General features: G+C 43.1%; 1 protein-coding gene across 1 annotated transcript in view; it reads left to right on the forward strand.

The window, feature by feature from the left end:
* Nucleotides 1–26,586, forward strand: part of TEAD1 (TEA domain transcription factor 1) — a 234,889-nt gene that overhangs the window by 167,976 nt on the left and 40,327 nt on the right. Inside the window, 2 exon segments of the mRNA XM_007955263.1 lie at nucleotides 1,007–1,187; nucleotides 21,507–21,680. Of these exon segments, the coding sequence (XP_007953454.1) occupies nucleotides 1,007–1,187; nucleotides 21,507–21,680 (355 nt within the window).

Below are 26,586 nucleotides of genomic sequence, written 5' to 3' on the forward strand. Positions count from 1 at the left end.
GAGTAGAGAGATGTGCCTCTTGGCCACAGGTGCACCTCTCCTTACTTGCAGATTCATGGACACCCCCTTTTTGCCCTCCCCTTGGTAAGGCAAAGCTTAGCATGGAGTTCAAGAAGGTTACAGGGGTGTCCCTTACCACATCCTGGTTTCACTGTAGTCATCTCCTGAGCTCTTCATATGGGCTTTTAAAGAAACAGAAAGGCTGATCATTTTCACTTAGGACATGTGATAATCCTAGAAAGAGAAGTTGCTGTGGCTGCTGCTTCATCATAAATAAAGGCAGAATTCAGCAAATCTTGGCCCCAAGTCTGACCCCAAGTCTTGAGGGCAGATGTGTGTTTATTCACCCTTTCTACAACAAATAGACCTCAACATCTAACCCTCTTTTCTTAAGGGAAAGCTTACGTGGAAGCTTGGCCCGGAAAGTCTGGCTCTGGTCAGCCCAGCAGCCTCCCTCCCTTCCACATGCACCCCCTTCACATGCAGACACCCTTGCACGTAGAGTTGCTAAGTCAAACTGCCGGAGGTGCAGTATAAACACCGCTGCTCTCCGTTATAGAGTTCCCAAGCTCAAAATGCGTTCATGTATTACCCTCTGCTTTTCGTGTATTTGGAGAGAATGCTATAGGGCTGGTAGCCAGTCATAAGAAAGGAGATGGATAGACAAAAGGAACACTCAGCGTGTCAGGGTCTCAGAAGAAGTCTTTGGAAGTGTCCACTTCTGACTGGTCACTGTTGGCTTGGTCCAGGATGAGGTGTCCTTTCATCTCTCTCGTCTCCTACTAGGCAATTAATATGGGTCCTTTGCTCTCATGACACACCACAGCCCTCAGCCTTAGCAGAATTTGGCTTGATGAGTAGCACCTGTGTTGTGTTTCTCTGGCTGGTTACTTAATAGGAGGACCCTTGGTCAGAATCCCACTGCTTTCTGAGTTTCACCCCTAGGTGCTGGTAAATGGGGTTGCTATTGGCCTTTCCTTCTAGGTCATCTCTGCCTCAGTATTAGCCTGAGTTCCGAGGTGAGATGAATGGCCAGCATTAAAGTGGTGATTGGTCTTTCAGGGTTTGAACCTGCGTCAGCCCCGGCTCCCTTGGTCCCTGCCTGGCAGGGCCGCTCCATTGGCACAACCAAGCTTCGCCTGGTGGAGTTCTCAGCTTTTCTTGAACAGCAGCGAGACCCAGACTCGGTGAGTGCGTTCATTGAGGTGGATCTTGAACCCAGAATTTGCTCCTCGTGCTGCTTTCTCTCTTCTCCTTTTCACCTGCTCTCGTGCCTAACACCTTGTGTGAAACAGACCTGGGAAAGAATAGCCAAGCAGCCTTTCAGCCAAATAAAAAGTGCATCCCTACTGACAAATCCATAGCGTTTTAGAACTGAATGTTTATTGCTGCTTTGGACCCCAAACTCCAGGGAATGCTGGAACTGAGAGGAGAGACCTGGAAAGAATCTTGCCTTTAATAAAATTTAAAAAGAAGGTAACATTTAGTGAGCTTTGTCTTGAGGCTGGTATTGTATAAAGCTATTTAATGCATGGTCATATTTTATCCTTAAAAATCCCATGAGGGTAGATGCTGTCTGCTAGATTAGGAAGCAGAGAGGTTCGGTAACTTCCCCAAAGTCACACAGTTAATAACACAAAGATTTGAGATTCAAACTCAGGTCTTTAAAACTCTAAAGTCCAAGTAATATCATGCTATGCTGTCTTTCCAGGTCTATATTTTCTCGAGAGAGAAAAATTGTTAATCTTCTTAAGGAGATTTAAAACAAACAAAAAAAAATGGTCCTTTAGCAATTAAATGTGGAATACAATGCATTATAATATCATAAATAACATTGGCATCTGGACTCTGTCATTTTTCTCCTTTTCCACCTCCCCCACCATATCCAGGACCCATCTTCCCATTGTGTCCCATCCAGGCCCTTCATTTCCCATACATATGTGATCTTCCCTTCTTTCCCACCCAACAAGCCCAACACCCTTTCTTCACACCCACTCCTTGGCTGTGAGTATGAGCCTTGCATCTGTGTGTGGGTGAAGTTGAGGCAGAACTGAAGGAATCATGAGTTTGTCTTTGCGATTCTCACCAACTCCTTTCTGCATTCTCTGTCTCACCCTACCCCACCGTTCTCAAAGACTACCAAAAGTACCTAGATCCCGTGTTCTCTGTGTGTCTGCCTTGCTGTCCTTCTGTTACCAGGAGGAAGTGCCATGAATGAGTCTAACAATCTGTTACAAATAACAGAGTTAATGGAAAATTGGGGTGACCTCTCCTAGGAGTATTTTTGCTTTAGCTCAGTGGGAAGCCTCTGATCGCAGCATGAGAGCACTGTTAACAGAGGAGCTTCACTGACCATCACCAATGTGGAGACTTCACAAACCTGTGTGTGGCCCACTGGTGTCCCTGTGTCCTTGAATAGGGAATTCTGGGAACTGGTGAGTAAATGGGACCTGCTCCAGAATTAGAGCTAAAAATGAGGCCATTGGGCCAATCAGTAAGGAAAGTGAGGATGTTAAGAACAGGAAAGAGATGGCCATTTAAGAAGACCCCTCTTCTCAAGATTTATAAGACGGGAGGTGGTGGTGGGTTAAAATCTCTGTGTGTGAGGGGTATTGAAACAAACAAATAGATTATCTTTGTGATTCTGTGCTTCCTGTTCCCTAAGAGAGATTTTCCTGGAAAGTTGAGATGGTTCTTTGCCTGAAGCTGGGATTTGGCCCAATTGATGTTCTGATTTCCGTAACTCAGCTTAGATAACACCTCACTGTTCACAGAGTTCTTTATCACTGATTATTTCATTCTGTCCTTACAGTGCCCCATGAGGCAGGTTCTGCATTCTCCATTTTACAGATGAAGAAACTAAGACCCAAACACATTTAATGCTTTACTCAGGTTGTTTAGCAAAAGATCCAGGAGCCCACATCTTCTGCTCACATGTACTCTTTTTGTTGTTGTTGTTGAATATTTTATTATGTTTCAGGTGAAAGTTTATATAGCAAATTGAATTCTCATTCAATGGTTCATACACACGTTGTTCCTTGACATTGATTATAGCTCTGCAGTGTGTCAGCACTCTGACCACTTTCACCTTACCTGCCTTGTTTCCACCCATGTAGCTTCCCTGAGCTTCCTAGCCTTTGCATGTTTGTTTCAGGTAAATGTTGGCCATTTGGTCTCAGATAATTGATTGTTTAAAGAAGCAGATTCCTCATGGGTGGTGGTGTTTATTTTATAGGCCAATCTATTATTTGGCTGAAAGGTGATCTCCGGGAGTGGCTTCATTTCTAGGTTAGAAGGGTATCTTAGGGCACTAGTGTTGAGGGTTCCTCTAGTCCAGTAAGTCTGGTGTTTTTTAGGAATCTGAGTTTTGCTTTACATTTTTCTCCAATCTTAATGGGACTTTCTGTTGTGTCCCTGGTCAGAATAGTCAGTAGTGGTTGCTGGGCACCATCTAGTTCCTCTGGTCTCAGGCTAGAAGAGGCTGTGATTTGTTGGGGCCATTGCTCCTGTAGACTTATTTATTCCTTGAGTCTTTGGATTCCTTCACTCTCCTTTGCTCCAGACAAGAAAAAGCTAATAGTTGTATGATAGATAGCCTCTCACAAGCTTCTAAGAACCTAGACGCTCCTCACCGAGCTAGAATGTACAACATTATCTTTATGAACTGATTGATGCCAGTTGACCTAGTTATCCCACAGGACTATGATCCTGAGTCTTCAAATGCAGTAAGTCAATCCCATGAGGTATTTGGATGTCTAGGAAGTATCCTTAACTGTGTCCCCTGTGTGTTTCATTGTATGTGTGTGTGTATGTATATATATATATGAGCAGTACACACAAACTATGTATGTATGTATGTATATATATATGCCCAAGAATATACCTATATATGTTCACTCATGTACTCCTGTGCACCTTCCCACACTCACGTAGCATTACATACCTACCTGTGTAACCACACACGTATTTTTTTGCTTATTATTACTGTTGTTCAAAATTGTATATGTTATGGCATGTGCTGTAGTTATCCTTTATTCAGTATCTTCCTTTACCTTGATCAGGTTGTGCTGACTTAGTCCATATTGTGTATTGCCTTTCCCATCACCAGTATTGACATGTGTCTGCTGTCTAGGAGGTAATTCCCTGGCCCTCTCCCTCCCATCCCTGGTAACCATCAAAGAGCATTGCTTTCTGTGTATATTCATATACTCTTTTCACTATGAAAAAAACAAACTCAGTGCTGTCAAGTTGGGTCCAACTCATAGCAACCCCTCCTTGGGTTTCCGAGGTGGTATTACTACAGAAGTAGATTGCTCAGCCTTCCTTCAGGGGAGTGGCTGGTAGGTTTGAACTGCCTGCCTTCTGGTTAGCAGTCAAGTGCCTTAGGCACTGTGCCACTAGAGCTTCCCTTTTTACTACTAACTCCCAATTCTGAAGATCTCTTTTACATGCAGTCTGAGTATCTCCTGTGTGAGCAAAGCTCTCTATTTTTGCATGTGACCACTTTTTTTAGGAACAGAACTCCAAGGCACTGGGAAGCAAGAGCCCCGGAAAGATAGTCATTTTCCTAGCTGCAAGACTGTGGTGGCCCCTCATTGTTAACCATGTTCTCTAGTCGTGGGCCTGTTAGGGCTCTGAGTGCCCAGTCACCTCTTTTAACATGATGTTCTTAATATTTATTAAGCTTAACATTCTGTAAAAAATTTAATGCTAGGTTCACTCAATCCATTCTTTAAACATTGGCTGAGCACCTACATGTGCCGGCATTGTACAGAAGATGGGTCATAGCACTGCATAGATGGTCAGTCTTTGTCCTTACAGAGTGTCATCTAGTGGGGGAGACAGCACGAAACACATGATCACATGAGAGATGATTGCAGAGTGTGATGCCTCCTGGAAGGAAGAGTACCGAGGGCTATGAGTGATGTGAAGGGACCATGAAGGAATGAACCATTATGTTGAGAGTTGGAGGGCTGGAAAGGGGGAAGATGCTGGAGAACATTCCAGAAGTGACGGACCTGAAATGTGTAAAGCAGTAAATGAAAGTTAATGAATATTTTTATAAAGGCTAGGCCTGCCAATCCCAGGAAAAGTGTCCAGAGATGTATGTTTCATACCCATTTAGAATCACATCCGATGATCTGAATGGTTCATCTGGATGAGAGCTTTTAATCCTTTTTACTAATGAATGAAAAAGCTTAGTTATTAGATAGATATAGATTATATAACCCAATGCTGTCAAGTTGATTCCAACTCATAATTGGACCCTATAGAGTAAAACTGCCTCTAGGGTTTCCAAGGGTGTAATCTTTATGGAAGCAGACTGCCACATATTTCTCCCATGGAGCAGCTGGTGGATTCAAACCACTGATCTGATTATCAGGTGAGCAATTAACTACTATACCACCAGGTATAGGTTACATCTCAAAATATCCTTATAAGTTATATCTCAAAACCAAACTCACTGCCCTTAAGTTGATTCCAACTCATGGTGACCCCTTACACTAAGGATGTAAGTCTTTATGGAAGCAGACCACCCTATCTTTCTTTCACAGAGCAGCTGGTGGGTTCAACCTGATCTTTTGGTTAGCATCTAAGTGCCTTAACCACTATACCACCAGAGCTACTTTATAGTTTATATAGACTCCCAACAGTGATTACAGAGTCCCTGAAATAAAAGGAAGATCTAGTATGCATCACCACCATAGGCCCCTTGAATTTAATTATGGTTTAGGGGATATGAGTTGGGAACTGGGAGAAATTGCAGTTCATTCAACAAATACTTTTTGAGTACCTACTACGTATCGGGCACTATTTCACTGTTGAGGATTCAGCAGTGAAGAAAACAGTTGTTATTTCCATGGATCTTACATCTTAATGGAGAAGACAAGCAAGAACTGCCCAAACAAGTAAACTATACAGTGTGTCAGGTGATGCGGTGCTTATGGGGAATCAGTCCTTCACAATGGAAAGTTACTTGCTCTTTAGTTTAAAAAACTATTATTTCATCAAATAGTAATTCTTTCTGCCTTGTTGCATTATGACATTAAATTATGTCTTAATTCTAATCTCAGTTTTATCAGCTTTTCATATGGATAATGTCAACTAATACTGTATCACTATTGTGAATTTTATCATATCTAACAATCAGTCTCAGTTGTTCATACTGCTGCTGATGTTCCCATGCTGTGAATGCTTATTTTGCATCTAAACTCATTTGTATACGAGGCAGATTGTGAATAGTATATGTATTTGATTTTAGTGGAAATGTGAGGTCATGAAGGGTAGTTCTTGTGCTGGAGAGGAGGGTGGGACCTGTGTCAAGAAGGTGATTGACTAATTGAAATGGGAGAGATTTGATGAAATTATTTAAAACATTCTGACTATGTCTCAAGCACCTGCTTCTCAAATGATATAATATGTGCTTTATTGTGCAAACAGAATGTGCTGTTACAATGAAGGTGTAATGATAGCACTTTAGGACTAAGGTTAAACTGAAGAACTTGTAGCATTTGGGTGGATTCTTTGGCTCTCAGATTTTTTGTGGCTTCTCATACTTTAATTTTACTGTCTTTGTTAAAGCTCTAATAAAAATTAAAAGCCATATGAAATAAATTAGACTGATACATATTATTAAGTTTTGATATATTGTACTTAAAATTTAACAGTAAACATTCGGCGTGTTAATTTGATAAGTAAGCCAGCAAACCCACTGCCATCGAGTCGATTCTGACTCATAGTGACCCTACAGGGCAGAGTAGAACTACCCCATAGAGTTTCCAAGGCTGTGAATCGGTATAGAAGCAAATTGCCTCTTTCTCTTGTGGAGCAGCGGCTGGTGAGTTCCAATTACCAACATTTGGGTTAGCCAGCTGAAAGCTTTAGCCATTGTACTGCCAGAGCTACGAGGTCGATAAAATGACCAATAATTAAAGGGCCGCTAAGCCTCTGGTAGCGTAGTGCCTCAGGCACTTGACTACTCACCAGAAAGCTGGCAGTTCAAACCCCCCAGCCACTCCTTGGAAGGAAGGTTGGGCAATGTACTTCCGTAGTGATACCACCTCGGAAACCCAAAGAGGGGTTGCTACGGCAAATAGCAAGAAGAAGAAGAAGAGGAAGAAGCCTAAGGCGACTACTAAGCAGGAGGCTCATGGTTCAGACCCACCAGCCACTCCTCTGAAGGAAGGTTGGGCAGTCTACTTCCATAGTGAGTAGTGATACTACCTCAGAAACCCAAGGAGGAGTTGCTATGAGTCACATCTGGCTTGATGGCATTGTGTTTGGTAAACAAATTAAACTTTACATTTAATATCTCCTAATCTTTGTCTGTATACATATACACACATTTCCCGTTCTTTGTTTGCAATGGCCTCCCATTTTACCCACTGCTGTTGAGTCAGTTTCCACTCCTGGTGACCCTGTAAGGTGGAGTAGGACTGCACCATAGGGTTGCCAAGGCTGAGCTCTCCATGGAAGCAGGCTGCTACATCTTTATTGAGTGGCTGGAGGGTTTGATCACCAGCCTTCCAGTTAGCTGCTGAGTGCTTAACCACTGTGCTCCAGGGTTCCTGTAATAGCTTAGGTTAATTAAAACCTTGGAGTCATGAGATATTTTTAATAGAAAGGAACTTATAGATAGTGCTGATAATAAATAAATTGATCAGCCAGATGTAGTACTATTTGTCATTAGTGATTTATTTCATCCTTACTGGAGCTCTCTGTTGTAATTCTAACCTTTTACAGAAGAAGCTTGGAGATATTGCTGTCTTATAGCTAGTCAATGACGGGAGCTGGCTTTGAACCTCAGTATGTCTGTACTATCTCCCAGGAGGAGATAAGACTTAGCTGCAATTGCACACTTAGTGGCAAAGTCTAAAGGAAAGCTTAATTTGTCTCCTCAGTTCAGGGCTCCCTCCTTTATACCAGCATTTCTTTCTGGAAATTCTCCAGTTTACCACTCACATTTCTGGAAATTCTCTGGCAAGTCACCATCGCCACCTCCAAGACTTCTTAACAGCTCCATCACCCCCAGCAGTGCTGAAGTGGTGGTACTAATGGTGGTATTACTAGCAGTACTATGGCAGTACTAGTAATAGTACCAGTTGTGATGGTGGTTGTTGTTTGCCGTCAAGTTGGACCCGACTCATAGCGACCCCTCCTTGGGTTTCTGAGGCGGTATCTCTACGGAAATAGATTGCCCAGTCTTCCTTCCGAGGAGCGGCTGGTAGGTTTGAACTGCCAGCCTTCTGGTTAGCAGTCAAATACGTTAGGCAGTACGCCACCAGAGCTCCTAATGGTAGCTAACGCTTATTAAACATTTTCTGTGTGCCAGCGCTTTGTATTACCTTATTTAATTCTTACAAGGTAGCTTGTCCAGTATTAGACAGGTGACTGCCATTGGAAATAGAATTTAGAACCAGACCTGCTGATACATTCCTGAGATTGTGACCAAAAGGCTGTACTGTCCATTTCTATCTGACAAGTAGCCTGCTTTTTGGCCCATGCCACCCTTAATCAATAAGGAGCTAATGAAAGAAGACTAATCAAGGGGATGAGCGCCCCCTGCTGGCCCTGCATTATGCATCAACCAGATGGCAGTGTTTCTCCAAGTCAGTGGTTTCTATTGGTGAAAAACCAGCAAGTCAGTCTCTCTGTTACCTTTGGCTCCAGTAGAAGCAGAGAGAAAAACAGCAGAGGGCAAAGAAAGGAAGGAAGAGTCTAAAAAACAAAGACTATTTTTGCAGTAGTTAGTAGTACTTGAAAATATACTCTGTACATGATTTTAATGTTGCGTATCAAGAAACTTTAAGTGTAAGTCCAAGATTCTTCACCCAGGGCAGGGAATTGAAATCGATGCTGAGTTCCTGGAGGCCAAGCCGAGTTAGAGGAAAGCTCTTCGCCAGTATGAGCTGTGAGCAGAATCCTGTGAGTGCTGAGAAGTGGCTGTCTGCTAAAGCTTCTCTCCCACCCCCACACTCCCCCCCCAGCCCCAGGGCATCGCAGGCCTCTTCAGCTCCCCGCTGACAGCTCAGTCATTACTGTTCTCAGCCGACTCAGACTTCCCAGGCACTGCGTTGTATGTTTAATGCTGGTTGGTCGTGGTCTGGTTGCTGGAATGAGCAGGAGTCTGAGCAGGGAGAAAGCACGTGAATTCAGGGTTTACTTAGATAGGAGTTACATCACCAGACAAGGAAGAACTTGGTAATGGAGAAGAGGAGATGAGATTGTTCTCTTTAGGTTTTGAAGGAGGACTATTTTTTTTTTTTTTTTTTTAATTTTATTTTGATTTGGGTGAAGATTTACAGAGCAAATTCACTTTTCATACAGCAGTTCACATATACTTTGTCTCATGTCATTGACCAAAATTTACAATACAACAGCTCCCCTCCCACTTCCTCCCCATAGCCACCTCTTCCCAGTGTCCATCCCACCATATTCTTCTGCGCCCTGAGCTGTCTCCCTGTGCATAAGCAGCCCTTCCTTCTCCCATGATTGTTCTCTCCAGGGTGTGTGTCTACTTGAGGTAAATGTTTAACTCACTTGCCTGTACTTTGTTTGGCTGGAAACCACAGTTGTGTGTTCAATTCCAGACCTGAAGGGCAGCTAGGGGCCATAGTCTCAGTGGTTTCACCAGGCTCTATTGGACCAGCAAACCTGGTCCCCACTGAAGGAGGACTATTGTGGAAGAAGATCGTCGTCGTCGTCGTTATGTGCCGTCGAGTTGGCCCCGACTCATAGCGACCCCTCCTTGGGTTTCCGAGGCAGTATCACTACGGAAGTAGGATTGCCCAACCACTTGGAAAGCACACCTCAGCTCAGGAACATACATAGGAAGCACCTTTACATGTTAAAACCAGTAAGGAGTATTGCCAGCACTTATGGAGCTACATTAGGGATCTCTTGTGGCGTAATGCCTTAAGCATTAGACTGCTAACCAGAAGGCTGAAGATTCAAAACCCCCAGCCACTCTTCAGAAGGAAGGTTGGGCAATCTACTTCCATAGAGATACTGCCTCAGAAACCCAAGGAGGAGTTGCTATGAGTTGCATCCGACTCGACAACAGTGAGTTTGTTTTTTTAATGGAGCTATATTAGAAGCACTGTGTGCCAAGCGTTCGGACACATGTCCACTCTACGGATCAAGGAATGGAAGCTCAGAAAGGCTACGGAACATAAGCAAGATCCACCACTAAGAAGTGGCCATGCCACTTCACTGTACTTTTTGAAGAAATAAATTATTCAAAAGTAAAAACGACTGCCTTCTAAAGAACAAGCCCTGCAAGTACAGGCTGACACAGCAGGGCTCTTCCTACTGCGTGGAGATTTGGGCTGGGTTTTCTCTGCGGTGCTTTTCCCAACCCATGGTTCAGTGGTTCTTCACAGGATGTGGGGCCTAGGTGGCAAAGATGTCTCTGGCTGTATGTAGAACATGACATCTCTTCCCACGGGTGCCGTCAGTCTCTGGTCTAAAGAGGAGACTGGCCTTTGAATTCTGACCAGCTGTATGAGACTTGGGGCAACAAATGTCTTCACAGCTGGAACTTAAAATTTCCAGTCCATAAATTGGGCATAATAGGACCCCTCTCACTGTATTACTGCGATAATTCCATGTGGTAACATCCCTGGGACATACTGAGTGCTGTACAAATGTTTTTTTTTTTTTTTTAATCTCAATGTGTGATGGTAACATAGCAAGAAATCAAGGCAAAGTGATGGACAGGGCCCAGGCCTTGGGACTGAGATTCAGGTGGGAGCCACTGTTGGCTTCAATTTTAAAAATTAAATTGTCCCTTCTGACAACATGACCAAAATTAAATTTTTTAAAATATTCACATGGTTAAACATTTAAAAATATTCACATGGTCAAAAATCTAAAAGTGTAATTCTTACCCCATCCCCAAATAGGTAACTTATTAATAGTTTCTTATGAATATTAATAGTTTCTTGTGAATCTTCAGTGAGATTATTTTTTAATGTACAGTAGAATTTGTGAAAGCCAGAACCTGTGTAAGGCAGAAACCTATGAGAGAAGGAAAATGCAAATATTTTCCACCAATAACAATAGTAAGGTGTTGAGACTGTAGTCTGTCAAAGGCAGAAAATTTGAGACTGGAAAAAACAAGGCAGTCCCATTGAATTCTGGCTCTCACAGGCTTCATTGTATGTAGCTTAACACAAATATATACCTCTGGTTTACCACTTTTTTAAAGAACGGATGTGATCTGAGATGTGTTTCAGAAAGATGAAGGCTGCAGAGAGATAGGATAGACTGTGGCCTGTTGTTGTTGTTAAGTGCTGTCGAGTCGTTTCTGACTCATAGGACCCCATGCACAGCAGAACGAAACACTGCCCGATCCCGCGCCAGCCCCACAATCCCTGCTATACTTGAGCCCATCATCGCAGCCACCATGTCAATCCATCTCCTTGAAGGCCTCCCTCTCTTTCATCGACCCTCCACCCCACCAAGCATGACATCCTTCTCCAGGGAATGGTCCCTTCTGACAACATGACCAAAATAGGTGAGACGAAGTCTGGCCATTCTTGCTTCCAAGGAGCATTCTGGCTGCACTTCCTCCAGGACAGATCTGTTAGTTCTTTTTGCAGTCCATAGTACTTTCAGCATTCTTCGCCAGCACCACAACTCAAAAGCATCAACTCTTCTTCGGTCTTCCTTATTCATTGTCCAGCTGACTGTGGCCTAGAGGTGGGAAATGATACTATGGCAATTGCCCAGGTGATAAGTCAGGAGAACTCGAACCAGGGCAGTGGCCAAGGGAGTAGAGAGTAGTGAGTGGCACAGGAGGGAAATAAAATTAAAAGGTTTGGGGGATTAATTAGCTAGAGAGAAAGAGGATAAATGGAAGTGACAGAGTTTTGAGACCAAGGATGGTGATGACATTTTGGAGAGTCAAAGAACAGAGGAGGAAGCAGGATTGCTCAGGGCTGGCAGGCCTTGGTGATAATGTTATCACTCTTAGTCCTCAAAATAAACTTGTTGAAAAAGGTATTGGAAACAGAGAGGCCCAGAGAGCTTAACAAAGAGTGTAATAAAGTTAGCCCAGGACTAATCGTTGGCAAGATTGGGTGTTTGGACTATGTATGTCTGAATCCAAAGCCCATGGTTTGAGAAATTTGGAGAAGGTAATGACAGTCACCAACACTGTGGGAGGTCTTTACCATTGACCAACGGCTTCCCCAAATGTACCTCAGTATGTGTGAGAATGACACTTGCCCCACAACCTGGAGGAGAGAGGAGAACGGGGACTGTTACTACTGATTCACAGCTGGTATCCAGTGAATCCAGGCAATTGGGACAGTCAGAGCAAGAGAAAAGTAAGGACACTTGACTTGGGCTGGTCCTAGACAGGAGAGAATTCCTGAAAGGAGGCTTGGGTGGTAGCAGTCTGCCAGCCAGGAGGCAAGGAGTTGTGCTGCCTCATGGTCCTGACATGTCTCTTTATTCTAAGTGGCAAAAATAAAGACCCTTAGAAGCAGTAGGTCTCCTAGGTGTGAGAGAGCAGTTTCCTCAGTCTAATGGAGCCCAAGTTCTCACCTGTGGGAGATCACCAGGCCTCAGGCCACACCTGTCTTGAAAGTCTGCAATACATCCTGCAGATAAACTTTTTTTTTTTTTTTTTTCCTTTCTCTTTGATGAAGGCAGTTGGGCAAATGTAGGCTGAAATATGATTTGATTTTCATATCTTTATAGCCTCTTTCAAACCTACTTTCAGACCTACTAAAATTCCTTTGACAGACTTCAAATTCTGACTTTGAGAAATGGGGCTGGTGCATCTCTGAGGAATTATCACATTAATGAGGTCTGTGGAAGGAAGAAGGGAAGATGGCTTGTTTGTGTGTGAGGATTAGATTGCCACAGGAGTGTTGCCTCTGTCCTGGGCGTGGGAAGTAGCTTCTAGGCTCTGCCGTGTCTGCTGAGGGGGTTGGTGCTTCTCAGCATGGGGACGTGTATTCATGGGAAATGGCTCTTTGGGCCCTTCTGGTTTCTGCTCTTTCTCTCTCCCAGTTCAGCGCTTGCGTGTGGATGTCATAAGAGGTCATCTGTACACCAACATTGGTGCAGCTCTGTGTGGCTCACAGAAAACTTCCTGTTTACGGTTTCATTTGATATTCACATTGACCCGTGGAGATGTGCAGGCCAGGTGTTATCCCCATGTCCAGATGAGGAAGCCAAGGCCCAGAAAGGTTAAGCAGGTTCTCTCAGGTCACACAGCTAAAAAATAATGGACCCAGGATGCTAAACTATGTGTTGTTAATGTGTGCCTCTCATGCTTAGAATAAATGGTCAGAAAGGACATTTTGACCCTTCAGGTTCTTGGTAGAGGGCTGCAGCTGGTCAGATGGTTGGCTGTACCCCATTTGCTGTGCTCTCCCAGGTTTTTCTCATATGTTTCGCCGGGCATGGTCTTCAAGTAGGACATCAGAGATACATAGTGTCTTCCCAATAACATTGCCAGCTGAGGGCTCAGAGGTTGTAGCCCACCATGGCATGCTGTGGTTTCTCCCACTCTGTCCTGCACTTCCATCTGCTCATCCACACCCTGTGCCCTCTCTTGGAACAGCAGCTTGTCTGCTGGGTGGTTCAGTCTCGGAGTCTCTGAGCTGCTCTGGGCAATAACTCACTTTCTTCATTACTGTTTGGGGATGAGGCAATTGAAAGCATCTGGAAATCCGAGTTTTATAGACATTTCACAGAGGCCCCAGCCAGGCTCCTTCTGCTTTCCTTGGCAGGTCAATGCCCCGCCCACTGCCTTTCCTCCCAGCTCCCTGTGCTCTGCAGGATCTAGAGGGAGACACATTTCCTCCACAGAGCTGCATCTTGGTGTGAGATCCTGGGAAGCAGGGCTTACTCTCTCATTTCTCATTTGCTTATTTTGGGGAAATAGCACAGGAGCTCTGGTAGCATAGTGGCTAAGGCACTTGACTGCTAACCAGAAGGCTGGCGGTTCAAACCCACCAGCCACTCCTCAGAAGGAAGGTTGGGCAATCCTACTTCCGTAGTGATACTGCCTCGGAAACCCAAGGAGGGGTCGCTGTGAGTCAGGGCCGACTCGACGGCACATAACAACAACAACAAGCACAGGAGAAAGGAAGCAGCGCTTGGGAGGTGGGCAGCCAGAAGGGAGCCTGTGAGCAGCTAGTGCCGCTGAGAGAAAAGCACTCACTTTAGATTCACTTTCTCCACTGGCAGAAACATTGAGCCCAGGCTGGGCTCCTCCACCCCAAGGGGCCGGATATACAGGTCACCTTTTTTGCTTTGACAATGTAGCTACTGCCTGTCCCTGCATGGCCCTGAGGTGTTATCAAACGGCCAGGCTGTCCTGGGGGTGGCTATATTAGGAACCCTGGCAGGAACTTGACAGGAAGCAAATGTTGGTGATTTGTCCTCGTTCTGTTTCAACTTGTACATTAGCATCCTTTGACAAGAGTTATTTATCTTGGTTCCTTTAAATTCCTAAGTGGATTATAATTTTTCTCTTAGTATTATTTGACAGCAGCCATTTTTCAAAGTTTTACTGCGTTCTTCAAATACTTGGCATTTTTGGAACAAGTTTAGGAAAAGATCGCCATCTTCAGGTCAGACAGTGCAGTGCAGCGCCGGGGCACATCCTGGAGCAGTGCAGATGCTGTGGACTAGCAGATCTGTAGGGCTTTTGCTTCTTTTTCTGCAAACATTGAACTACCTCATCAGAGGAGGACTCTGGGATAGAACATATTAGCAGTCTTTAAAAAAGAAAAGAAGAAAAAAAACCAGTGACCATTTTTGGAAGTCTTATTATGGTTTGTCTCATCTGTAACAGTGGACACCTTCCCAGACTGCCTAGTCCCTATTTGCAGGTTTAGGAGAGGGTGTCTGGAGAAACGCAGGGCCCAGATTAGGCAAGGCCATGTGTGCACCTGGTTCCCACCATGTCTACCCTGAGTAGCTAATAATCAGAACAGTGGGCATCACCCTGTTGTTGGGCACCTTCAGGTATATTCCAACCCATAGTGACCCCATGTGAAAACAGAGGTGCCCCATACGCTTCTCTTGGCTGTAATCTACAGAAGCAGCTCCCCTGGTCTTTCTCCCAAGGAGCCACTTGTTGTTATGTACCGTTGAGTCGGACCCGACTCATAGTGACCCCTCCTTGAGTTTCCGAGGCAGTATCACTACGGAAGTAGATTGCCCAACCTTCCTTCTGAGGAGTGGCTGGTGGGTTTGAACCACCAGCCTTCTGGTTAGCAGTCAAGTGCCTTAGGCACTATGTTACCAGAGCTCCTAAGTAGCCACTGGATAGGTTCAAACCATTAACCTTTACGTTAGTAGCTGAGTTCTCAACCATTGCATCTCCAGGACTCCATGGAATCACCCTCTGTGCCCAAGATGTTTTTTCCTTAATTTCTGCTTTCCATTTTAGCATTTCTCCTTTTTAGCTGCCAGCAGACAACCTTAATTTCAAGTTATCCTGTCCAGAGTAAAGAAATGTCATGATGATTTGGGGAAGTAATAATAATAATAACTGATTGCAGGCTAAGCACAGCATTATATATTTTCCATGCATTATCTCATTGAATCTTTGTGAACCCCCTCTGAAGTGTAGGAACTGTGACTATCATCCCTACAGTGGATGTGGAAACTGGGGCAGAGAGGGCTTAAATTGCCTGTCCCAGATGACTCAGCTAGGAGTAGTGGAGTGCCAAGATCCAGAGCCCGTCCCTAAGGGTTCCACCCCCTGCTGAGAATTTGCATTTCTACCCCTGACTGCACTGTATCAGTATCTACAGTTTAACAATTCCCTAGGTGATTCTTAAAGATCCTCAGGTGATTCTGGAAGCCCCACCAGCAAAGAGAAAAGGAGAGCAGGAGGAGCAAAGTCTTTTGTTAAACCATAGCATCTAAATGACTGCTTCCCAGCAGATTTTTAGGATTACATGCATCTTTATCGTTTTTTGCAACTGCTGTGAAGACTAACTGGAGGGATTATACCAAGGGGTCGCTGTGAGTCGGGTCTGACTCGATGGTGCATAACAACAACAACAAAGAGAAAATGAGCATTTCTCCAAGTCAGGATAGACATCTGTGTGTTAAGATGTTGTCAGGAGCTCCTGAGCTCTGGGAGGATCTAGGTCCAAGTGGGGTTTGCTGGTATAGCATCTGTCTTTCTGGTGAGTCCTGTAGACAGACAAGGGTCCCAACTTCTATTCAGTTTCCTTGAGTATTTGGGCCACAGGAAGTCTCTGTGGTCTGACCCAAGTTCTTCAGGAGTTCAGGGAACTTGTGTCCAAGGTAGGATAACATCCTGGGGCAGAACTCCTGATATTTCTTGCCCTGTTCTTTCCCCAAGAATGTCCATGATGTTTCAGGGTGGTTTTTGATTGGGTGCTTACTTAATTTACTAAAGTAGCCTGAGAGTATAGTGTAAAGCTCAGCAACATAAGGAAGAGCAGCAGACCCCAGCCCCGGGCCTCCCTGCCTCCTGGTCCTGCTCCCAGGGACAGCTGCTTCCAGCCCTTCCAGCTATTTCTTTGTGTGTTCATCTCCCTATTTCTAAAGAACATGCATCTACTATACATCGTAATCTCTCGGTTTTAGATATTTTCTGTTTACTGCTTGCTGTGGACTATTAGGACCTAGCATAACACCCTCTCAACTTCTTCCAATCCCCTGATATGGTTTTATCACAATTTTTGGTTTAATTAATATTTAGTGTTTATATCACCAACCTGTGTAAATTTTGTACACAGCATGGTTAATAAATCTATTAAGACTCTTAATGGTGTAACTTTTTTTCCCGTTAGGTATATCTCATTGCCACTTTCTTTAATTCAATTTGTAGATGTCTGTCTTAATTATCTAGCGCTGCTGTAACAAAAATACCATAAGTGGGTGGCTTTAACGAACAGAAATTTATTTTTTTGCAGTTTAGGAGACTAGAAAGTTCCTCAGAGACAGGGACTTTGCCTTGTTAGCCCATGGATTCCCTCTGCCTAGCACAGTGCCTGGCACATAATGATAAATGTGCTGGTTTGTTCTACTAGAACCCATAAAAGAAATACGCAGAGTAAGTACCTTTTCTGTTGTTGCCATTAATTTACTGATGATCAGTTGTGTGTCTAATGAGTGTCAGGGGGACTGGTTTTATAATTGAATAGACGAACAACAGTAGGACTCTGTTTTTTGATATCGAGGAAATCTAGTTTGGGCTTTTCTATATGTAATTCATGGTAATTTGCCGTTCCTGTTCATATATTGCCCCCAATACTTGTTTCTTTTGAGAGGATTTGTTTTTTTCTCCCCTGTAAACTAAAGTGTGTCCCCCCATCCCTATTCCCTTGCTTTGTGCGGCCTTTAGTTTTAGAGAAACCTGCACTGCTGGAAAGAAAATGGGACTTAATGGGAAGGAGGAAGGGGAGATTTAAAAAAAAAAAAAAATCCACCCTACGCTTCTTCCCTTATGAGAACTAACAGAATGGCAGGTAGAGAGCCTAAACAAACAGGTTTTAATTTCATTACAACTTGAATTTAAACTTACCAGGTAGATTTCTTCTTTTCTAGGTTTGAGGGCAGAGGGATTCCTGACCTACCCAGGTTGAATTAAGGGGAGAGGGAGAGACTGTTTGTAGCAAAGCTGTAGTCTCCAGGATACCTTCTTTAGTTCTTTGTATTCTTAGAAACAAAGTAATCTCTTGGCAGGAATTAAAGCCTCTCAGATGCCAACAGTCAGGGTTTGGTTTCAAGTCACCAGCCTTGGAGAAGCAGTGCCCGATTTCCTTTGGCAAAGACAGGCTGCCCTCGCTCAGTTCACTTCAGCCACTTGTGAACAAAGGTCACTTCCTCAAAATAGAAACCTTTGTGGCCTCTGCCGATGCATCTGTGAATCACTGTTTGTCCTGAATTCTAATGTAATTTCTTAGAACTTCGAAAACACTATTTAGTTTTTCAATTTTAGCTGGACTTTCTCTCAGAAGAAGTAAATCTAGCAGAGTTTGAGGAGCCAGGGCATTTTCTTTTGGGAGACACTGTGATGAATGTTCACAGCAAACTCCTGGGCTGTGGCGTTGACAGGTACCAAGCTTTAGTCTCTACTACAGCGCTCTTCTAGGATGTGTGACCTAAAGCAAGTAGTTACCTCTAAGCTACTGTTGCCATATCTGTAAAACAATTCTAATAAAGCCCATCTCAGCATACTGTGAGGCCTGGGTTGCCTGAGATCACCTATTTAAGAAGCATGAAGCTGTAGTTAGCACTGGGTGGACAAGAGCCCTTTCCCTTCCTTCAGCCCAGGGGAGAGGCCCCACAGGCAGAGAAGCTTGTAAGGAGTGGGCATTCATTAATCAAGGATTTGAGCAGTCATGTGGCTTCACAACTACTTGCTCCCAGCTCTTAGCTTCTTTGTGTTTGTATTGTCCTTGGCTAGGCAGGAGGGATACCTAAAGGAAGAAAGCTCTTTTACTTCTGCCCCGGGATCTAGTTAATCTCACCTGAAGATAAACCCTTAACAATAATAATCCTAGCAGCCATGACATATTAAACATTCTTACATGCCTGGCCCTATAACAAGCACTTTCTGTCCATTATTTCCTTTAATCTTTAAAACAGTTATGCTTTTCAGGCATAATATGCCCATTTTACATACAGGCAAACAGGTTCCAGGTATGTCTTCAGTATGGATGCTTTGCACTCAGTACCTTGTATCTTGGCCTTGCCTTCATGATTTCCATTGACATAAGGTTCATTTTACCTTCTACTCACCTCCTTGACCTCTTGATGTGTCAAGGTCTGGGCCATGGGCCCCATGACCTTTTGATGTCAAGGCAAACAGTGACTCCAAATCTCTTAGGTTTTTCACTGTACCCCAGCTCAGCCTTGCAGAAGGGCAAAGCACAAGAGCTGAGAGTCTGAAGTTCAAATGGGAAACTCAGATTTGAGCCACAGGTATCCCCAAGGCTCTGCTTGTGTTCCTTTCTTTCCCATAAGTTCCCTGCCTATAGCAGGCACGAGAAGTAACAGAAATGGTACCTCCAGAGTGGAGTAGGGCTGGGTGCAGCTGCAAGCAGAGGTTATTAATGAGGATTGGAGGGATAGACAGGCAGATGGCCCAGTGACTGGATAATGAAGGAGCAATGCCTTTTCCCCTCTGATTCCATAATGGGTGTAACCAGAGAATGAAGAGAGGCAGAGGCATGTCCTCCACATTCCTCTTTTCATCTCTGATTGTCTTTTATACCGTGTAGGTGCCTTCAACTATGCTTGTTATTTTTTTTTTTTCCCTCCTTTCCCAATAATGAGACTAGAAGTGCTTTCTCAGTGGGGACTGTGACTCATGCATTTCTGTGGGCTTTGTTTGCTTATCACTGAAAAGATGTGACACCATTTGAGAAAATTTACCAAAAGAGCCGGGCCTCCCATAACCTCACCTCCCTAGCACAATGATAGCTTTTACTCTTCTCATTCTCTTCAGGTGCAAGCACACTCTGTTCTTATGCAGTCATTTGCCAGTTCTCAGTCTTACCTGATATCCACCAGGCAGTTACTACAGCAGCTACGTTCATGTGTATGTTTGGCAGGTTCCTATTTTTCATTATACTTGATAACCTGTGAGGGTTTTGAAGCACTGATGAATGTATCGCTCTGCTGCAGAACAAGAGAGAGGCTTGGTCACCTATCCCTCATGTGCAGCACTGTGGGCAACTGATGGCAGATGTTAGCTCCCACCCTTCAGTATCAAACCAGAAATCCACCACATGGGTGTCAGGTCATGGATTTAAACTAGTACTCCCACACGATGCATTGATTGAGTTTTGTGACCAAATGAGTTTGGGAAACTTTGGATCATACAAAGTTAAAAACTTTTTTTTTGGTAATACTGTAGTACTTTCAGTATGTTAATACTCACTGTCAATCTTAAGAAGGGGAGGTTGTAGAAAAATAGCAATAATAGCTAGCATTTTTTGCATGCTTACTGTTGGTTAGCATCTCTAGTATGCTCTTTGCATGCAGTATCTCATTTCAACCTTACAAAGTAGATGTCTTCACTTTTCGCATTTTAAGAGACAGTAGTCAACAGCTAATTTGCTGTGGGCACAAAGTTTTGTGCTTGAGTAGGCTGAGTCTAGAGCCCGTCCTCCTCCTGGTAGGCAGTTTTGGCCAGGTCTTTTAGGTTTTTTGAACAGGACATCCTATGGGATTAGTACTCTAAAGAAGGGTAGCAGTTGGAGAAATGCTGATTTAAACTTGGAAAGTGAATAGGGAATGCTAGGTGAAGAAGGGAGGTGTGTTTCTTTTAAGAACCCTGATGAGTTCCAAGGAACCCCTGACCCCCAGACATCTTTGTCTGTGTTGTATTGAGTTGACGTTACTGCCTCTTCAGCAAGAGAGGCAGTTATGGAGGGTCTGAAGTGTCTCTCGACCAGTGGTTCTTAAACTTAGCTTCATGCTGGGATTCACCTGCTGAGCTTTAAAAAATACTGATGCCTGACCACTCTCAGAACAGAGTGTGCCTGTACCTGAAGAGAATTAGAAAAGTCAAAGCCATCTTTGGGCTAGGGAGGGAGGTGAGGTTATGGGAGGCACAGCTCTTTCGGTAAATTTTCTCAAATGGTGTCACATTAATCTTTTCAATGAAACCTTTATTAGTCTCAGTGGAGCCAAGTTCTGGTGAATTTTAGATGTTCCGTGGGTGATTTGGATGCAGGCTAGGTTGATGAACCACTGGTTTGGACCACACGCCTTTGTCCTCCAGTTATGACTTAAACCAATGTGAGGGGCAGGTAGGGTTTCCTTTGTAGGTTAAATGACTTAACAGTGTTTTAGAATTTATTTTTGTTGTTAGTTAGTTTGTTTTCTGAGCAAGTCACCTGTATTCGTTTTTCTGGCGACACATAGCCTTATAGAGCCTGTCTGTGAGCTGTATCCCTTACCCTGTGTGCTGACTGTCACATACTGGCCAGACATTATTCAGAAGTTTTATATTGGTCACTAAGGGAACTGGTGAGAAAGGCTCGTGGGTATCGTTGCTCAGAGCTTGGCCTCTACAGTGTTATTAGGGAAGCTGGGGCAAGAGGTGCATTCTGGGGATGAGTCGATAACTCTACGTACATATTTCTTATAGGGCTTATTATAAATAACGACCTCTGGAGGGCGTTGCTGTCTTTTCAGTCGAGTCATGCAAAACTGGATGGCCGAATTCTTTATTGGTTTATTAGTTGGATGACTGAAGCAGCAGCTCTTTATTAGTATCTTGGCAAAAACAAAAATCAAACAAAAAAAACCCTTTGTAGGCATTTGGAAAACTATATACCCTTGTGTAAAGACAATGATTGTTTTAACCCTGAGCTTTAATGACTTATCTTGACATCTTCTTTTAAAAGGCATAGACCTTAACTGTCCACGGCCTAGGTAATTCTGGAATACCGAGATCACTGCTCTTTATCCAGTTCAAGATGAGTGAGTCCCAGATTGATCAAAGGGTTTATAACTGAATTGTTTCTGTTGATTTCTTACAGTACAACAAACACCTCTTCGTGCACATTGGGCACGCCAACCATTCTTATAGTGACCCATTGCTTGAATCAGTGGACATTCGTCAGATTTATGACAAATTTCCTGAAAAGAAAGGTGGCTTAAAGGAACTGTTTGGAAAAGGCCCTCAAAATGCCTTCTTCCTCGTAAAATTCTGGGTGAGTAAGACATTGCTATGATTTTCGTGGTTTTTATCTAAATGGTTGTGTTCTGTACACAAGCACAGCACACCAGGCTATGGGTGTAAGCCAGTTGTACCTTCATGTACATCTGCAGAATCACTGAGGAATCACAGACTCGCACCTTTGCCATGGGGAGGCAACTTCTGTCTCTGCCAAAGGGCAAGAAAGAAGGCCACCTCTTTGGGCTTCAGGGCTCATCATGCCATGGCAAGAGGCCTCGTACATGGCTGAAATCACAAGGGCTAATAGGCCACTATCCCCTTTTCTGTTTCTTCCCTCTCCGTTAAGCGAAGTGACCTATAAATTCTACTGGAACATAGAATCCGAGGCAAAGAAGGAGCTAGAATGAAGACAAAGTTGTATGTATCAGTATTTTGTGTGTCTCAGAGAGGGTGTGAAATGGTTTTGGCCCACAGGCACCTCACTGCTGTTTTGCACCCATAAAGGCGAATCCCCGTTGCTGCTGGAGCCTGGCTGTTTCTCAGCCTCTGGGAAGAGCTGTGCTGTTCCTGCTGTTGTTCAAGCTCAGGCGCCAAAGGATCGCTCATCAGGAACATTAGAGAAGGCGTAACGTGCATGTGGGTCTGATCACCAGAAGGCTGGCAGTTCAAACCCACCAGCCACTCCTCGGAAAGAAGGTTGGGCAATCCTACTTCCGTAGTGATACTGCCTCGGAAACCCAAGGAGGGGTTGCTATAAGTCAGGGCCAACTCGACAGCAAACAACAACAACAACAACAACAAACGTGCATGTGTGTGAGAGAGAGAGAATGGGGGGGGAGTACAGGGCAGTGGGAGAACAAGGACCTGCCAGCACTGAGAGTTCACAGTTTCTCAGTCTTTACAAGAATCGAAAGAAAAGTATTTTAATTGTTTTGTACCCCTTAGCATGGGAACTCTGATAGCGTAGTGCCTAAGGCACTTGACTGCTAACCAGAAGGCTGGCGGTTCAAACCCACCAGCCAGTCCTCGAAAGGAAGGTTGGGCAATCTACTTTCATAGTGATACCACCTTGGAAACCCAAGGAGTGGTCGCTATGAGTCAGGTCTGACTCGATGGCACACAACAACAACAAGGTGGTGTGAGAGGCCTCAAATGACCTGGTTCCACTGTTTTTGCCTCGGGTTCTGCCGAACCCTCTTTGCCCCACCCGTCCATCCTGCTGTATCTTTGTGTAGATCTGGGTTTTTTTCTTCTTCTTCTTTTTCTTTGTCTTCCTCTACCTGTTGGCCAGCTTCTTCTCTTCCTTTGAAGCAGGTGGCAATTCTGTTATAGCACCTTTCTCACCTGATCTTAGACCACTGGTTTTTCTTTTATTCCCATGATATTTTGTTGTAAATCCATTCCCATGCTGTATTGTGATTATTTAGATGTGCGTCTGCATCCATCCAGGGGACTTTACAATAGCATCATTTGTTGAATGCCTACTGTGTGCCTGGAACTGTGTTAAATACTCTACCTCCTGAGGCTGCACGGTGTGCAGTGGAATCCCCTGCTTTTCCAACTAAGGAAATAGAGACTTGGAGGTTACAGAGTTTTTCTTTATATTCAGAGATATAAAGACTGTAAAACCTACAGGCTACTTGTAGGTTAAAGCCACTGCCATCGAATCAATTCAAACTCATAGCAGCCTTATAGGAAACTGCCCCATAGAGTTTCCAAGGCTGTAAATCTTTACAGAAGCATACTGCCTTACCTTTATCCCATGGAGCAGTTAGTGGGTTCAAACCGCCAGCCTTTTGGTTACCAGTCAAATGCCACCAGAGCTTCTTACTTGCATGTTGGGGGACTTGAAATCAGATGTCAGGCTTTAGTGCCTCTGCTGTGTTGCCTGACAGATTAACACCCTGTGGACCTCAGCCACAGGGTCTGTCAGTCTCAGTCACAAAGATCTAAGACTCTCCATATTCCTAACACCACACAAGTGTCCTACACAGAAAGATGAGCAGACGTGGGAACAAACGGATGGATTAAAGAAAAGTTTGTATTTTAAATTCCTTGGGGAAATGTTAAATATTATTTAGCTTATTTGTTTTGTTTTGTTTTGTTTTTTTTTAAAAAAAGTTCTGTGCTAACTAGATTTTCTTTTCCATGCTTCCATATTGAAATTAGGAATGTGAAAGTAGCCTTCTACTTATATTAATATTCTTGGGGTCAGTAATACACATCAGTAAAGGACGAGCTGAGAAAGCAGTAACAGCCACTTTCCCTTTCTAAATTGTTGCCTATCACCTAGTGATTCGAACTGTAGTTGAGGGGCCAGTTTACTCCTTTATTTCATGGTAGCACAGCACTTCTTGAAGTGTGGTCAAAGAACCCCTATGGAGGTCCTCACGATCCTTTCAGTGGGTCAGCAAGGTCAAAACTATTTTCATTATGACACTGAGACTTGTCTGTGTCTTGGACTCTGCTGTTTGTACAAGGATGGTACAAAAGCAGTGCACAAAACTGCTGACACCTTAGTGTGAATCAAGGCTACAGGCCCCATTATTAGTATGCACTTAACAGTTTTTTTAAAAAAAAAACAGTTACAAAAAGAATATACTTTATACATTTTATTACATCTTGAGCCTCAAGTACATGTTGAAAATTAGCTCGATAAACTTTCCTTCACTTCGAGGAAACCATCTGACAGTGTTTGTTGCCAATGAGAAAATTCAGGCTTTCAAGTGAAAAGTATACTTTTGGAACACTTGTGTTCACCTTGGTGAATGTGACAGCTTTCCAATACTCAAAGACTTCTGATGAGATCCATAGTGATAGTAACAAATGTGCAAAAAGAGTGTGAAAAGTTCATTGATATGGTTTTAGACTTCATTGTGAAGAATGTTTAAGGAACTCTATTACTTGTTGAGTTTTGGTATAGTATCAAAGAAAAATGACCACAATTATTTGAAAAGCTTGTTAAAATAGTCTTCTTTTTCTCAGTCACACATCTGTGTGAGACAATTAACTTTCTTTGTATAGTCAACCAAAACACATACCATAACAAATTGAATCTAAAATTAGGCATGAGGACTCAGTTATTTTCCATTAAGCCAGACCTTAAATAGATTAGCAAAATATGGAACAGTGCCACTCTTCTCACTATTTTGTGTGTGTGTGTGTGTGTGTGTGTATGTGATTATACTCACTGCCATCGAGTTGGACCTGACTCATAGCGACCCCTCCTTGGATTTCTGAGGTGGTATCACTACGGAAATAGATTGCCCGATCTTCCATGGACTGGCTGGTGGGTTTGAATCGCCAGCCTCCTGGTTAGCAGTCAGATGCCTTAGGTACTACGCCAACAGAGCTCCTGTGTATAATTGCAGATATGTCTAATTAAGATGTAAAGAGCCTATTGTTATTTTTAAATGAAGTACTAAATAAATATTTTTAAATTGTGTCACTTTAAATTCCTAATACATAAGAAAATATAAATAGATATAACCCACATAAACAAAGATTCTTTGGGGTCCTCAGTAATGTTGAAGCATGTAAAGGGGTCTTGAGACCAAAAAGTTGGAGAACCACTATCAAAAAGATATAAAAAGAAGTTGTTATATCCAAGTCAATTAAAAAACATTAATGAGAAATTACAGAGTATGATGAAAGATACAGTTTTCAGTACTTTAAAATTAAACAGCATTGGTTTTTAATGATAAGATTTTTTTATAATTAGCATATTATTTGAATATAAAATGTATGAAATGTGCTTAGAAAGTTATTTTTGCTCCCCAAATTGTCTCTGTTTCACTCCATGGATAATTTTAATAAACATAGGGCTCTTCGGTCATGAATCCACAAATAATGAAGTCTAGATTGCAGATGTTTATAGCACACTACTACCCAGTGCAAATTTAGGAATAATTACTTCAAGATCAGATATTTGTTGATTGAGTTAAGGTTATACAGAGTTAAAATTGAGTACTTCTATGAATATGGTAGAAAACATAACTCCTACACTATAATTGTTAGGATTACTTAACCTTTTAAAGAAATTCAGTTGTAACTAGGTTAAAATAAATGAGGAAAGGCAATTTAAATTAGGTTGAGAATTTGCTACTATTTGTTGTGCCATTGCCCTCCTCTAATAACTCAGTAAGAATGAATTACACTTAGATCACCTATCCTTCATTATCAGTAAATGCTTCCAGTGGATTTTTATTAAGTAAGTGTAAGCTCTCTTGAAATATTTTTTGTATTAGTGAAAAAAATTTTTTGGCAGCTTTGCTTATTTTCATGTGAATTTAATGCCAGGCATAGTCATATACTTGAAGTATGTGTGCATGGATGGTTTCTCTGAAATTCTGTGATGAAATTGCATGAATATGTATGTTGCTATAGGGGTGAGGTGGCACAATAGGTAAGCTCTTGGCTGCTAACCATAAGGTCAGCGGTGCAAATCCACTAGCCACTCTACAGGAGAAAAGATCTGAAGATCTGTCTTGTAAGGTTTATAGCCTAGGGTACCCTGTGGGGAAATTTTACTCTGTGACACAGGGTCACTATGAGTTGTAATCAATTCAGCAGCACACAGCAAGAACATAACTTCATTTACCACCACTGGCTTTTGTGTAAGTGAAATCACAGTAGGGTGGTTTCTAATGACAGAGCTATGCTCCCTGAAGAGGCCATGCTTGGGTTTGGTGGGAACAATGTGGATTCTGGAGCCTAGCAGATCTAGCATTCATTAGGTTTGCAGAAGTCACTTGCCTCTCTATGACTGAGTTTCTTTACATGCATAAAGTGTGAATGGTTACATGTACCACATCTTCATCACACTAAAGGTTTTTTTAAGTGATTTTTGGCTCTAAGTTTTTTGAAAGTATGTTCATGTTGTTGTTGTTGGGTTCCACCAAGTCAGTTTCAACTCTTAGTGACCCTGTATACAGCGGACT

This window comes from Orycteropus afer, unplaced genomic scaffold (genome assembly GCF_000298275.1).
Source record: "Orycteropus afer afer isolate SDZICR_OR568_19922 unplaced genomic scaffold, OryAfe1.0 scaffold00014, whole genome shotgun sequence".
In the NCBI taxonomy this organism is placed as follows: domain Eukaryota; kingdom Metazoa; phylum Chordata; class Mammalia; order Tubulidentata; family Orycteropodidae; genus Orycteropus; species Orycteropus afer.